Raw genomic sequence first — 16,403 nt, forward strand, 5'->3', positions numbered from 1 at the left:
AGGAGCTAAACGTAGCACAATAATGTGAGGATGTCTTTTGAATGATTTGAAAGATGATTTCTTTCATAGTGTCACTAGGCATATGTTTTGTTTTGTTTTATTTTTGTGTCTATTTCAAGCTTATCTTCTGCCTCCCACTCCCCAAAGAGACCTGATCCAAAGCAGTTTCCAATCTAAACAACAACAAAACCCAAACACAAGTCGTACATGCTAAAACAATAAATTGCATTAAAAACTACAAAGCACAAGTAGAAATTGATACATTCTACTGATTACAACCCCACTCTATGTGGTGGAACAAAAAGAATCAGCCCAATTAAATATTGCAAATCCTGTGTGGTAATGTTGTGGGTTGTTATTTCATTGCAGTCAAAAGTTACACAAGATCAAAACTGTGGGAAAATAGTTCAGGGTAAACTTGAAATAAGTTTTCTGCTGTCTGATGTTGTGCTAATCACAGGTTAGTTTCTGGGCATGTTTCCAGACCACAGGTAAAAGAGGTGATATTAATTCAGTTTCCAAGTTATCTCAGATGCATGACGATTGCTGTTATAAGGCAAACATCCCAAAACACTCACAGTCAGTGAAAGAGTTTCTCCAACAGTTCTTGTAAGGCATGTACCATGCAAGGCCTGAAAATAGTTTTAAAGCCAAATTAGCTCTGTTTTCCCAAAGGCAGCAAAACTAGCATTGGAGCAATTGCAAAAGCTGTACATATGGCTCAGCCATCTGTGTATAAAGGGGGCAATTCAATAAAGGTAAACAGTACGTGTGTGATAGCACTTAAAAAGCTAAGAGAATTGAATTAAAGAAAAATGTCAAATATAGACCAGTGAGGAGTGCACACCAGTTTACTCCCCATCAGGAATGTTCACCATTGTGGGACGGAGGAGGGTGTTTTCTGAGGTCTATGATAGAAAATATAAGAGTTTATAAGCTATATACTCCAAGAGACAGAAACTTATAGAGAAAGAACATTTTGAAGTAGTTGGAACATTTATATAAAGGGAAGTAACTGAGTTCCAAGGTATAAGCAAATTGTCTTTATTGGTCCTCTAACTTATATTTGGCATATTCTATAACAGTGCATATACATTTTAGGAATGGCCATGATCTGCCCATGCTCCTCCCCTGGCCATGTCCCCTTTTCAGATTCACACAATAGAACTCATGCACAACACTTTAGATACCTACCAAGTTGTGCACAAAACTTCTAATAAATAGGTGTCTACTTTTCTTTATAGAACAGATTCCAATTAGGAGCCCTCCAGGTGCTGAAATGTAGGTGCCCCTTTATAGACTTGGCCCGTATATGGATAGAGAACAGGCAGAGCAAGGGTGGAACTGGCACTTATCCATTATTCTATAAGATATTCATGCCTGTGTTCCAATTCTTATACACATACAGGCACAAAATTATACTTGCCTTGAAGCAGATATTTTTTTACAGGAACCAATTATTTAACGGCATGTTGGAATTTGTGATTCCTTTATAAAACAGGTATAACATACAACTATGTGCCTTTTCTGCTCAGGTGCCATGTTATAAAGTTACTCCACCCCCAGGAGCCGGTCATTTTCATCCAGGTGCTAAATGATCAGGGGTGTCCACAGATCATTACTGACACCCCCACTAACCCACCAGGGACAATCCCTGTTACGTGCCAGAGGATTCGAGTGGATGGGAATGGATGGTGAAACTAATGGAGGGTTGGGGGTTGGCTGATTAGGGTGATCAAGGTTTTTATTTCACAGCAGAAGATCATGGTAACTGCATGATGATAGTGTGGGTGCACTTGGAGCCTTTAAACCAGGGTTAGGGAACTCCGGTCCTCGAGAGCCGTATTCCAGTCGGGTTTTCATGATTTCCCCAATGAATATGCATGAGATCTATTTGCATGCACTGCTTTCAATGCATATTCATTGGGGAAATCCTGCAAACCTGACTGGAATATGGCTCTCAAAGACCGGAGTTCCCTAGCCCTTCTTTAAACTAAAGGGTCCTTAATATGGCTTTAGTGCAGGAAAACAGGCTACTGCAAAATGTGTTAAAACACTTTTTGGCATTTTGTCTGTTTTTATGTGCTGTGTATAAGCTATTTTTTAAAAAAATCTATTATTTGATGGGGGAATGGTTGTACATTAATGTCTGTAAGTTAATGTGCATTTTGTGTAAACTTATGTATATTGAAATTGTTTGTTTGCACTAAGGTAGTTTGGAAATTTAATAAAGATTTAAAAAAAAAAAATTTTAGATATAGGGTATGTAATGGGCAGACAGTGGGCATCCCACGTTATCCAGCTAACGTGTTAGGATTACTGCATGCTAGCTATTTGCTGCTGGTAGTGAGAACAGTCTGTCCATGCTGTTGTGAACATGTAATCACAGCTTTAATTGATGCCAAACCTATTTGACCATCCTCTTGCTAAACTTGGCCAGATAGTAGCAAAGTAGACAACTGTTTAGATGAGAAGGCTCCAAAAACATAAATTGGATTCTTTCAGCATAGATGGTACATTTGAAAAGGAACTTCAAGAAAAAAAAATGTGGCAGTAGAGCAATTCCACACCGGTTAAATCTTTCTTTCGATTTCTCCTGCAGTCTTTCCTCTCCTCCCCTCTTTAATATAATTTCTACACTCTCCAGCCTCTATCCTGCAATTTATCTTCTCTCCCAAACTCCCCTGGAGGGGAATTTTTTTTAAAAAAAAACCAAAACATCTAAGTCTGATTTGAACATTTCCTGCAAAATGTCCAAACTCACAAAAACAGCCATTTTTGAAACCCAAAACAGCTAGATGTGCAAAATAATAATAATAAATTGTGTACTTGGACATCTAGTCCGCTGGGACATCTAGACTGCTAGAATGCCCGAATTTATACCCCATTTTCAAACACAGAAACATCCAACTTAGAAACATCCAAATGCATAGAATTTGGATGAGGAAGTGACCAGCATTCTAATGGACTGGCCACATAGAAATACCAACAGAGCAGTGGAGCACCTTAGAGGCACTTCTATAAACTTCATCTGAAGGGTGCCAGATATATATCTCACCAGAACCTCCTTAAAAGTTATGGTGAACCTTCCGAAACTCCCCTATGACCTATACCCAGTTGTCTCCCACCTCAATAGCTCTTAAGGCTGCAGGTGGCACCTATATGGCAGTATAGTAGGGTTTTAGTGGGCTCATACTTTCTACCAGAAATATTGTGGTTAGAGTGGCTTATGGGCCTGGCTCCTCCTTTCTATGCTTCACTAGCCTACCCACCTGGCTACTTAAGACACCTGTGTGGAGTTCTACTAAGTTTTCCCATAGCAGATGCTGCTGTTCTAGAGACATGTATGTACTCTTTCATTCAGATCTTTGGGGATTGGGTGGGAGGGTAAGTGACTAGATAATAATAATAACTTTATTTTTCTATACCGTCATAGTCAAACTGACTTCTAGGCGGTTCACATAGAAAGAAGACTGGACAATCAGCGAATTGCAAAATGCAAGAAGAAGGATGTTACATAGTAAATTGGAGAAGCATGAATATATGAGAGAAGAAAGATGTTACATAATACATTGGGGTAGAAAGGGGAAAGAAACCTGAGAGAGGTCATCTGATTAAGCAAGGAATTTGTCAAACAGAGTGGTTTTAATTGATTTTCTGAATGTGTTGTAAGTCTGTCTGGCTTTATTTATGTGGTTTCCCAGCCAGGATTGCTGTCTGTTTGCTTGGAACATGAAGGTTCTGTCTAGGAAAGATAATGACACGGGGAAAAAAAATATGTCCCCCGTCTCTGCCCTGTCCTCATCTCCGCCCCATCCCCGTTAGCTCATCCCTGTCCTGTCCCTACGAGGTCGGTCCCCATCCCGTTCTAGCGAGCTCAGTCCCCATCCCTGCCCCCACAAACCATCTGATCCTATCCGCACAAGCCTCAAATAGTTTTATACTGAACTTATCTTATTAAAGTATAAAAAGAAACAATATTCTGTACAATTGTCATTTTATAAATCAAAGTTCTGGCTGCTGAACTAGAGGAAGAGATCTTCAGCTGGCAGGGCTTTGTTTATAAATGTTTATCAACACAAAGTTTTGCATTATAGGGAACATCAGTCTATTTACTAGTGTATTATGGCATTGGAAAGTTCCCACTTACAAATATTTATGACATACAAAAGGTGTTCCTTTTGAAATGGAAATGATCCATCTGAATAAACTAAAAGCAGTATTCTTCTGCTGTCAAATTAAAAACAGTTGTCCGGTCTGTGTTTGGACAAAGATAGTCGCATGGTGATCGAATCCCCCAGAATATGTTTTTGTTTTGTGGTTAAGAAAATGAATAATTTCGTAGGTGAAAATGGGCATATTTCATAATGAATTCAATAGATGGGGGAAACAGGAGCATTTCATGCCTGCTTACCTTCCAAAACCCTGCCTGTGCTGAAGTTTAAGTTTTTCTTTCTTATCTTCTCCGTGGTCTTTGAAAAGATGGACTGGACAATGGCTATTGCTGTCATGTATGTCCTGAGGGCTTGAATCAGAGTTTTTCAACTCCCTAGCTCAAGCCAACCCACTCTCCAAGCTGTAAGTTCTTCCATGGCTGCCCGGTGGTTTTGATAGTATCTATCCACGAAGTTAGGCTTTTGCTAAGAAATCTAAGCTCCCTCTGCAAGCTTTTCTAATTACTGCACATCGAAGATGTGAACCCCTCCGGATCTGTTCATGCCCTACACCCCCCAAGCTTAAAAATACCATGGTGGTCCTGCAGACCCCTCCTAACCCCCCTCCCAGAAAAAGCTTTAATAAATTATGTACCTTTCGATGGGGTTTCATGTGGCTGCTTCAAACTTCTCCTCCGATGCAACATCCTCTTTCCTGTTGTGTCGGAGGAGAGGTTTGGGGCAGCCACACGCAACATGTTGAAGCGCTCGCTCATGTTGCTGACAGATAAGGTGAGGGGAAGGTAGGGAGGGAGATCGAAAGGAGGGTGGGGGCTGCTGGACCACACGCGTCCTCTCACTTCACTGTGGAGACAAGGCCATTCACCGCTCCATGGGTTGGTGAATGGCCTTCTCACCGTACCCGCGGGGACCACTTCTTTTCTCTCCCCCATTTTGGCAGGTTACCCGCGGCTAGCCGTGGGTAACAGCCACCGTGTCATTCTTTATCAGTGACCGCTGGGGGAGTGTGTGGGGGATCATTACTTAATCCCTCCAGTGGTCATCTGATCAGTTTGGGCACCTTTTGGGCACTTAGATGCTTCTAAAATAGGTCTAGCTTGAAACGTCTATGTTCCATCTAGAACATCTTTGGAAAGGTTTGATTATAGTTGCAAAACATCCAAGTCTAAGCCTGCCTAAAGCCCGCCCAAAACCCATCCATAGTTGGCCTCTAACACGCCCCTTTACTAGCTAGAATTTATGGAGGAAAAACATCCCAGAAAACGTCTAAATTTCTTGTTTCAAAAATCAGCACTTGGATGTTTTAGCAAGAAAAACATCCAAGTGCCGGCTAGATTCACTAAGCCCACCTTACCTTTCCAGACCTTTTCCAAACTGTTCACTTAGCTTGTAACTGCTGTCTGAGGGACCCCTCAAAACAACAGTTACAAGCTAAGTGAACAGTTTGATATAATTAAAAAATCCACCAGTGATTTCTTCGTTTTCCTGCACATTATGAACTTAAATGCATTTAAATGAATTTGAACGTATTAAGAAAAGTTATGTTTTCTGTTTGATTTTTTTAATTTTTGAAGAAATACAAGATAACATTTTTCCACCAAGTCTCAGAGAGTGATTGGCTACATATGAGGTCGCAATGACTGGACGGTGCTCTTTCTCGCTAAGGTGGCTTCTCAGCCTTCTTTGTTGGAATTTCATATCTCTGAGTGCTTTATATACCAACCAATCACTCTCATGAGTCAGTTTTTCAATGAAGTCAGGCTTTTTTGATATACAGTGGTGCCTCGCACAGCGAACGCCTCGCACAGCGAACGCTGCGCACAACGAACTTTATATCTTGATTCGTACAACGGACTTCGTTTCACACAACGAAGTCCGGGGTTCCTGCGGGGTTGGATCGCAGCGGGGTTGGTCGAGCCGCGAGGGTAGTCTCCTTCTCCTTACCTGCCCTGTCGCAGCACACAGCCGAACGGAAATCTTCCCGATGTCAGCGCTGACGTCGGAGGGAGGGCTTAAGCAAAGCCCTCCCTTCCTCCGACGTCAGCGCTGACATCAGGAAGACTTCCGTTCGGCTGTGTGCGGCTGCGGCAGGGCAGGTAGGATGAAGGCAATGGCGAACGAAAGAGGGGGGAGGGGGCGGTCCGCCCCGAAGAATGTGCACAGCTGGTCAGGTCCCCCGATCGACCGACAACAGGCCCGGCCGACAAACCTCCCTGCCCTGTAGCCGCGAATCTAAATTACCTCTTACAGCAGCTTCAATAATCCAGCTGCTGTAAGAAGGTAATTTAGATTCGCGGCTACAGGACAGGGAGATTTGTCCGACCGGGCCTGTTCTGTTGTCGGTCGGGTGCAAAAGCGCCACAAAGGTGGAGGCAGGGAGGGAGGAAAGGTGGAGTGGAGAAGAAAAGACGCTTAAGGGGGGAGAAGGCCGCTGAAAGCACATGTTGGAGCAGGGGATGAGAGGGAGGGAGAGAAGGGGAAATATTGGACAAGGGCAGAAGGGATGCTAAATCATAGGGTGACAGGCAGAGAGAACAACAGGAAAAAGAGTGGAAGCAATCTTGAACCCTGAGGGTGAGGGCAGAGAGAGGTGGTGAGATGATTGATCATGGGGAGAGGGACAAAAGGGAATAGAGATGGGATAGGAAGATAGTGGAAGTAAAAGGACAGGGAGATGTATGTTTTTAGATGTATCTAAATAAAAATAATAACAAAAAATTTATCTTTTTTATGTCATCTTAGCATATTTTATGCTGCAGAACGAATTATTTTTTTTTACATGTATTCCTATGGGAAAACGCGTTTCACATAACGAACGTTTCACATAACAAACTTGCTCCTGGAACCAATTAAGTTCGTTGTGTGAGGCACCACTGTATATGAAATGACAGTAAGCTGGGGTTTTGATAGGATGTTGTGAAGCAGCCTAAAACGTTTTGATGTGTTTATGTCTCTTGTTGTCTGAAGCATTGCTTCTTCTGTTTCGGTTAGTCTTCCTTTTCATTTTGGGGACAATGCCATTAAGAGTGCATCATCGTTCACATTATTTACAAAAAAAGGGGCACACTCTTTCCTAATAGTGCATGCAAGCACTATTTCATGCTTGTGCAATGGTTTGTGTAGAGTATGCATTATTACCAGCAAATTTTTAAAAAAAAAACAAAACCCATAATTTTTCTGCTCATTTTTTGTTTAACAATATGTAATGACATGGGATGTGTTATTAACATTTCTCAGGTCGTCGTAAATGACAGCCCATCCCTATTGGGAAGTGACATTACTATTACTTACTACTACTACTTATCATTTCTATAACGCTGCTAGATGTACACGGCGCTGTACATTAAACATTCAAGAGGCAGTCCCTGCTCAGTAGAGCTTACAAACTAATCAAGCAGGACAAGTAGCAGGTTAGGGAGTTTCTCAGAGAGGAAATGATAAACTTGAGCGCTTTGAGGTGCAAAAGCACTAAACTCCCTTTGCCTTGCCCTGGTCAAGGCTGGATAAGGGAGAAGTCTGCATCTTCAAATCCATCTCTTCCTCCCCTCCTTCTTAAGACGTTAATACTAGCAGGCTGTGGTTAGCAATCCATTATTTATTTAATTTTGGATATCAGTCTCCCAGGAGAGCTCAGAATAGTTTACATGAATTTATTCATGTACTCAAGCATATTTCCCTGCCTGTCCTGGTGGACTCACAATCTATGTAATGTACCTGGGGCAATGGGGGGATTAAGTGACTTGCCCAGGGTCACAAGGGTCAGCGTGGGTTTGAACCCACAACCCCAGAGTGCTGAGGCTGTAGCTTTAACCGCTGTGCCACATTCTCCCCTTTAATCACTGCATCACACTCACAGTTGAGTCAGCAATATTTTTCTTCTAAGGACAGAGGATAGTGGATGAATGTTACATAGGTTAGTCTATTTTACAGCAAGACCTAACTGAATGAATGGTATGTGATACTCTCTACTATAATGTTTTTCTTGGAATGCTTTCACTCATTGCTAATTTTCCTAGACATTTCTGTATAAAAGCATTGTATCGCCTTGGGCCTGAAAAAAAAATATTTACATAGATCAAGGTTTCGGGCTGAAAAGAGAAATAAGCCTTTGTAGTAGAGAATGACACGGTGGCTGAAATGGTGGGGGAAGGGGGGAGTGCTCATTGCAGGCACGGGGAGAAGGACATCCACCGCCCCGTGGAGTGGTGAATGGCCTTGTCCCCGCAGTTAAGGGAGGGAACCCACGCGGTCACCGATTGCGCGCGGCCCCCTCCCTCCTTCCTACTTACCGAATCTATCTCCCTTCCTCCCCCCTTACCTATGCGGCGCGTTAGAAAAGTAAGTTGCTCAAGCATGCCTGCATGCGTGTGTGCTTGTGCGTGTTCGGAAGCTTCTCCTCTGTGATTGAGTCGGAGGTCTGTAGACCACACCCACGTAGATAAAAGTTCCATCTTCTCTTTTCAGAGCGATCCATATCGCTCTGAAATCCTCTCTCCAGGTCCCTTGCATTTCAGTTGCTTGGATATCGACCTTTACATAGCTATTCCTCCACCTTTTTGACCATCTCTGTCCTATCTAAAAAGATTATATCCCAGTATGTTTGCATCCCATCCATGGGATTCACTGAACCATGTCTCTGTGATAGCAACAATATCCAGGTCTCCCTCTAACATCAGGCCTTGCAGATCATGAGCTTTGTTGCTTAGACTGCGAGCATTTATGGTCATCGCTCTCCAGCTATTTTTCAGCGGTAATCTTTTTTGTATAGTTTTTTGTTTCGTTTCTCTTCCCGTTGCAATGCTAAGAAGTGAGTTGCTAATATTGTTTGTGTTGCAATCTTTACTACCATCACATCTTGTCTTTAGCTGGGGGTGGTCTCTATAATTGTCCTTCATACATATGCCACCCCCACTTTTATAGTTGAAATGCCTAGAAACGTGTTGTCTAAATTTCTCTGCAAGCATTCTTTTTCTTGCTGTAGTAATATGTAACCTGTCAGTACAATATAGCTTCTTGTCCTTCCATGTATTTCCCCATCCTTCTATGTACCTAAAGCTTTCTTGATGACACCAGGCTTTGAGCCACCTATGTGGCTCAAGTCCTCTGTGTTTTTAACTCTTTGATATCCCTTTCCAGTACTTTGGAAAAAGCTAGTCTTTAGAAAAGGCTTTCTGAGCTGCAAGTGTGGAGTTGTTGGCTAGGTCATTTGTTCCCAGATGGATAACAACATCAGCATTAGACTTCTTAGTTTCATCCTTGATTATAGACAGTATTTGTTGGGTACTCCTAGTAGCTGAGGATCCTGGGAGACACTTCACTATTTTAGGCTCCTTGTCTTGTGTTTCAATGTTAATGCCTCTGATGATAGAATCCCCTAAAAGCAATAATTTATTGGCTTGAGGTTTTTTACTCTTCCTTTGTGAGTGCTTTTCTTCATAAGTTACCTTCATTGGTTCCAGTTCAATTTCAGTTCTTTCTTTTCTTTTTTTAATATTCTTTATTCATTTTCATATTTTACATCAAGTGTACAAAATATTAAATTACAATAAATTATTACACAATATCACTTTTATATCTACTACATAAAATTCTAATAATATTTTTACCCCCTCCCCCACCACCCACCCTTCAACTGCTTTCCAATCACCATATACACATTATATAACATATTATGTAATATTATTTCCATTACTCACCCCTCCTGATGTTCTTTCTTGAGCACTGTAATATTCTAATGGAGCAAAGGAATTCTGTAGGTGTAATTGTGATGGTGTATGTTTCTGTGTCACGTGTCACAGTCTGCCTGACCCTACTGTGATCCATTTATTCCTTGATTGTATTACTCTTTGAGGCAGTGGTGGCAAATTGGTATGGTTCAGTGGAGTGATGGAAGTTGCTTTGATTGCATTCAATTCCTGCTTAAGATTTCTGAGCTCCTCCTTAATACTAGAAAGCTGAAGACAGATGGGGCAAGCCCTAAGTGTCCAGATGGTGCGCCTTGGAACTAAAGCGTCACAGTGATTGCACTGAATAAAGGTCATCTTGATTGGATGGTAAAGGAAGTGACTGATATCTAGACAAGAAAAATACTTATCAGTGATAATCCAGGGGTGGGTGGAACAATTTGTCCTTAATTCAGCAGGGAACCAAGCAAAATAGAATTAGGTATTTAAGTAATGTAAGCACAGGGATGGGTGGGCTGAGGGGAGGATGGGAGGGCCTATGCAACCAGAGATCTGTGAGCTGTGTTAGCAATGAAACCTATCTTCAATGTAATTTTCTATTAAAACACCTTTCTATACACTCTAATAGAGCCTGCCTACAGTCAAGAAGTGTGGGGAGGAGGCTAACAGAGGTATATATTCCAAGTTCCTGCCCAATAAACCAGCTACAAGACTTAACCTTTGCCTATCGTAATAAATTTTATATTACGCTGGTTCCAATCGTAATTATTTTAGCAAAGTTTTGTATTATTCACCGTTATCATTTACGGCTATTGTAAACATAATGTAAATAAGACATAAGTCTGTAAATTCAAATATTTTGTGTTCCTGGCTCTTTATTAGTCCATACAGACTGTTTATCCATGATGGCAATGACATTATTGGAATGTCCCGTCATCCGGGACACACGATAGGAAAAGGTTAATCTGCTACCTATCCAAGCTTTGGCAATGTAAAATAAACCTTATAGAGCTTACCTAGAACCCAAGTTAGGAATGTTTAGAAAAATTAGCAGCTCAAGAAAGACTCTTGTACCAGGGTTAGCTAAAAAAGGAAGGAAAAGCCATATTTTTTGTTTGTTTTTTGAGGAATAAAGAGGTCTAGGTTAGAAAGCAGAACAATATACCACAATTAGATATACAGAGAGTACACCAGACAGATTTTTGTTTTTTTGAGGAATAAAGAAGTCTAGGTTAAGAAATCAGAACATGGAAATATCTACTGTACTTGAACACAACTTGCCTTAAGCCTTTACTGAGAAAGGTGTGGTCTAAATCTAAAATCTGATACCAGATGGCAGAGTGCGAAGTAATAAAAACACTACAAATGTCACTCAGGACCTACAGAGCAATTCCGACATACCGCAATAGCAATAACTTCCACAAGTCACACAACAAGTCCAGTACCACAAACACTGCAATGAGCACTAGAATATCACTAAACCTATTGGAAAATGAAGCAAACCAGTTTAGAACACATCAGTAGTGGAAACAGTGCTAACAGAAAACCATATCTCTTTTACACATGCAGAACACAGACCTTTACCTAGTAAATATATAAAATTGGATGTATGTATGTATGTGCCGCGATCACGCAAAAACGGCTTGACCGATTTGAATGAAACTTGGTATGCCGATCCCTCACTACCTGGGGTGATATGTTCTGGGGGTCTCACGGCCCACCTGCACATGTGGGCGGAGCTACAAACATAAAATCAGATTTCACCCATTCATGTCAATGGAAAAAATGTAAAACAGCTACCAACGCAAAAACGGCTTGCCCGATTTGAACGAAACTTGGTATGCAGATCCCTCACTACCTGGGGTGATATGTTCTGGGGGTATCGCGGCCAACCTGCACACCTGGGCAGAGCTACAAACAGAAAATCAGATTTCACCCATTCATGTTAATGGAAAAAATGTAAAAAGCTGCCATTCTCACAGTAATTCAAAAACGGCTTGACCGATTTGAACAAAAATTGGTATGCACATCCCTCACTACCTGTGGTGATATGTTCTTGGGGTCTCGCAGCCCACCTGCACACGCGGGCGGAGTTACAAACAGAAAATTGGATTTCACCCATTCATGTCAATGGAAAAAATGTAAAACGCTGCTATTCTCACAGTAATTCACAAACGGCTTGACCGATTTGAACGAAACTTGGTATGCAGATCCCTCACTACCTGGGGTGATATGTTCTGGATGTCACTCCCTCCTGCCACTGCAATGCCCACTCCCCTCATACCTTTGTGGTTGGGAGCAGGAGGAACCGCAAACACCTCCTGCTCTTCCGCTCGGCCTTCTATGCCACTGGGCCTTAGGCCCCACCCCAGTGCATCATGTGATGCACGGAGAGGGGCCTAAGACCCTGATTGGCTCAGATGCCTCATGCTCCTCCCTTGAGCGAGTATAGACCACAATGTTTCACTAGTCTAGTAATTAGGAAAGAGAAAATAAAGGGTGATGGGACTTGATATACGCTTTTTCTATGTGGTTACAATCTAAGCAGTATGCATATTTTAGATAGGTATTTCTTTTGTATCTGGGGCAATGAAGTGTTAAGTCACTTGCCCAGAGCCATAAGAAACTGCAGTAGGAATCAAACTCACAACCTCAGGGTGCTAAGACAGCTGAATGAAATGTATCATGATCAAAGTATCTTCTAATGGAATGTAATTGGTGAAGGACATTAACTAAAGCATGATAACCCACACTATCATGAACAGTAATCTATGTTATTATTAGCATTAATTGCCACCGTTCTATTATTATTACTGAGGCCAATTCATTAACCCACACGTGTTAACCCATATTAACAATACCACAGTTTACTATGCTATGGTGACTTTTTGAATGTGAGTAGCAAATTATAGTGATTTTAACAACCAGGAGGCATTGTGCTCAGTATCAACAATAAGACAGATAAGCCATGCATTTATGATTCAAGTTATCAAGTCCTAAAAACTAGCATACAACTCAACACAACACAATTCTGAAAATAAAAGCAAAAAGAACATACAGAAGAGCAAACCTCCAAAGTATACAAGGAAACACCAAATACAGTGGAGATGACCATAAAGCACAACAGGACAATAAAAGCAATATGATAACTATATTGTAGAATATCCATCAACTCAACATGACAATGTTTTGGCCCTAGGCCTGCATCTTTGTGTAAGGATTGTGTAATTACATAAAAACAAAGCAGGACAAATAACAAGTCAGCCACTCCTCATGAGATGTCCACAATATATCACTTTATTTATCATCAGATGGTGAAAAAGTTCCAGCCACACGACAGTTGTGTTATGTCTGTTTGATATTCTACAATAAAGTTATCATATTGCTTCCAGCCTCCTTTTGGGCTTTTTGATCATCTCCATTGAAAATAACACACACATTTGACAGCTATTTTTGAGAAATGTCAGCTCTCATCTGCTCCTATGCAACTGATCTTCCAGGTTTTAAAACCAAAGTAAGATTAGTTTGTATTTCACTGAGTAAATCAAACCTAGGTATAAATATTTGCTTTTCAGTTTTAAGTACTTACAGCTCCGAGGTCAATAATGAAACAGTCGCCTCTGTTGAAGCTGGACCAGCTAAGGGGAACCTCTGTAGCCCTGACCACTCTTCTGCCCTTGATATGAAAGAGTCTCTTTGCAGTCATATCATTGGTGATGACATGCTGAAATCCAGATGCAACCCCACCGGCCTGGATAGGAAGCAAATGAGGAGGTTCTAGTTTGGTTTATTCATCGTTGTAACGAGGCATTCTAAAATCTTTCACTTAGTGATGGAGGAGAGAGTCAAAGTGCAGTGTACACAGAGAAACAAGAAAAAGCGCCAAGGACCATCCAGATTTGGGAACGGTCCTGAAATAAAAGTGTAAAACATCAGTTCCCAAGTCTGGTTGGTCCATGGTGCTTTTGTTCGTTTCTATGCTAAAAATCTTTGCCAACCATAAATTCCATTTGATTACTTCCTGTATTCTCCTCATTCCTTTACCCTTTCATTCATCTCAGTCATTTGACTGATAAAATGGGAGAGGAATTGACTTGATACTGTATCATTTTCAATTGCTTGTCAGTTTACCATGTATGGACTAGAGGGGAAAGATGAAGAACAGAGATAAAAGAAAGAACAATAAACCATTCTTATATACACTAAAAACTAACCATTCCTGCTACAGATTATTGCTTCCACTAGCTGTGCAAGGAGATACAAGTGCATTCCTGCATATCTTAGTATTTTGCAAAAGTCTTCACATTTCACTGTATATATTGGGGATCGATATTGAACTGGTTAGTGCCATTGAAAATAATCATTTAGCACTGAACTGCAAGCCAGCTATTTTGGGGCATTTTGGGGATGGAGTCATCACTTGGCCGGTTAAGTGCTGATATCCAGAATTTAACTGGTCTGGTTATCTGCATAAATAGCACCACATAAAAAGCAGTCCTGTCTTTATGCAGTAATCAGTAGGAATAAGGTGGTATTGAAGCCACTGTATAAGACTGTGGTGAGACCTCAAATAGAATATTGTATACAAAAATACAATATAAACAGGATAGAGTCCAGAGAAAGGCTACTGAAATAGTGATATTCGTCATAAGGCGTATGGGGACAGATTTAATGATCTCAATATGTATAAATTTGGAAGAAAGGTAGGATAGGGGAGATATTATAGAGACATTTTAATACCTACGTGGCATAAATGTGCATGAGGTGAGTCTCTTTCATTTGAAAGAAAGCTCAGGAATGAGAGGGCATAGGATGAAGTTAAGATGTGAGAGGCTCAGGAGTAATCTAAGGAAATACTTTTTCACTGAAAGGGTGGTAGATGTTTGGAATAGTCTCCCGGTACAGGTGGTGAAGACAAAGACTGTGTCTGAATTTGAGAAAGCATGGGACAGGCTCGTGGGATCTCATAGGATGAGGAGGAGAAAGTGGATGCTGTGGAAGGGCAGACTGGATGGGCCATTTGGCCTTTATCTGTCATCATGTTTCTATATTTCTATGATTAAGTGCTGAATATAAGACTTAACCAGTCATGCATTAGACAAATCCACAAAACTGGATGTTCAATGCTGAAGTCTGAACATAGCCTGGCTGTGAATATATAGGAATAATATCAGCAGCAATTAGCAAAATACCAAATGCTGATGACTGATATTTTGTTGTGGGTTTTTGTTTTTGTTTTGTTTTTTACATTTCAATTTTTTAAAAGTCCACTTTTAAAGGTAATAAATAGAAATAAAACAAAACATAGAAAAAAAAGATATCATTTTTATTGAACTTACTCCCCTTTTATCAAGCTGCACTAGAGGTTTTTAGCACGAGCCGGCAAGGTAAGCACTGGCTTTTGCTAAAAAACTCTAGCTTAAGTTAAGTTAATGAAGAAATGCCATTTAAAGCAGCAAACTTTAAGCGCCTACTGGGGCCTAAATAAAAGGTGCCAGAATTAGAAACATACAAATATGATGGCAGATAAAGGTCAAATGGCCCATCTAGTCTGCCCATGCACCGATGTAGGTACTTTAGGCTCCTGAATGCCACTGTGGGCATGACCAACACTGGAAGTGGCATTAGGTGACCTAAAGTGCCTACATAGGCATGATTCACGCAAAGCTAGGTGCCAAAAATGTAGGCCTGAAATACTCTGGCATATATTTCTGGTGCCTATCAATCCTGCAGGCACGATTCTGTAAACGGCACTGATGCATCATTGATGCACGGTCTGTGGCTGTTTTTTAGGTGGCCACTGATATTGGCACTGTTTAGACAATCCAGGCTTTTCTGGTTAGCTTTCAAAAATCACACGGTCTTCAGATCAGAAAGAAGACAGTGTTGCCTGTGAAAGGTAATAAAAAAATTTAGGCCCCCTTTTATCAAGCTGCGTTATGTTTTTTTTATCGCCGGGTGTTAGAACTTTTACCGCAGCAGCCGGTGATAAAAAAAAACCCCAACGCAGCTTGATTTAAAAAAAACGAACCCTATTAAGTTAGTCCAATAAAAATGATATCACATTATTTTCTTTTGTTTGTTTTCTTTTCCTTTTTTATATTTTTTAAAAAAGAAATTGTTGAATTTGTTCAACAAGGCCTTGGACTCCTTTTCCTAAAGTGTGTTAGATTTTTGCTGTTTCCACAGCTTAATCTAGGAAATTACTGTGGTATAGTGGAAAAAAAAACAAATCAAAATATAGCAACTATTGAGGGTGGTCCTGGTATTTTATTCTACAGGTCATGCATTAACATTCCCTTTAGTAAGCAGTAATTGGGAGGCAGTAACTAGTAAATTCTATAATCTTAAACTTAGGTGCCCTAATTGTGGCCACCTAAACATGCCTAAGTTTGGGATCCATGTGAAACTTATCCCCCCTTTTACTAAGCCATGGTAGATGTTTCTACTGTGGCCCAGAGCACTAAATATTCCGATGCTGCTCCAACGCGCATAAAAATTCTATGAGTGTCAGAGCATTTAGCACTCCGGGCCACAGTAGAAA

General features: G+C 40.9%; 1 protein-coding gene across 1 annotated transcript in view; it reads right to left on the reverse strand.

Annotated features, from left to right (window-relative positions):
- Positions 1-16,403, reverse strand: part of SCIN (scinderin) — a 182,002-nt gene that overhangs the window by 141,312 nt on the left and 24,287 nt on the right. The window contains exon 3 of the mRNA XM_033931002.1: positions 13,449-13,610. Within this exon, the coding sequence (XP_033786893.1) occupies positions 13,449-13,610 (162 nt within the window). The remainder of the gene's footprint in view (positions 1-13,448; positions 13,611-16,403) is intronic.

The sequence above is a fragment of the Geotrypetes seraphini genome, chromosome 2 (genome assembly GCF_902459505.1).
Source record: "Geotrypetes seraphini chromosome 2, aGeoSer1.1, whole genome shotgun sequence".
NCBI classification, from domain to species: domain Eukaryota; kingdom Metazoa; phylum Chordata; class Amphibia; order Gymnophiona; family Dermophiidae; genus Geotrypetes; species Geotrypetes seraphini.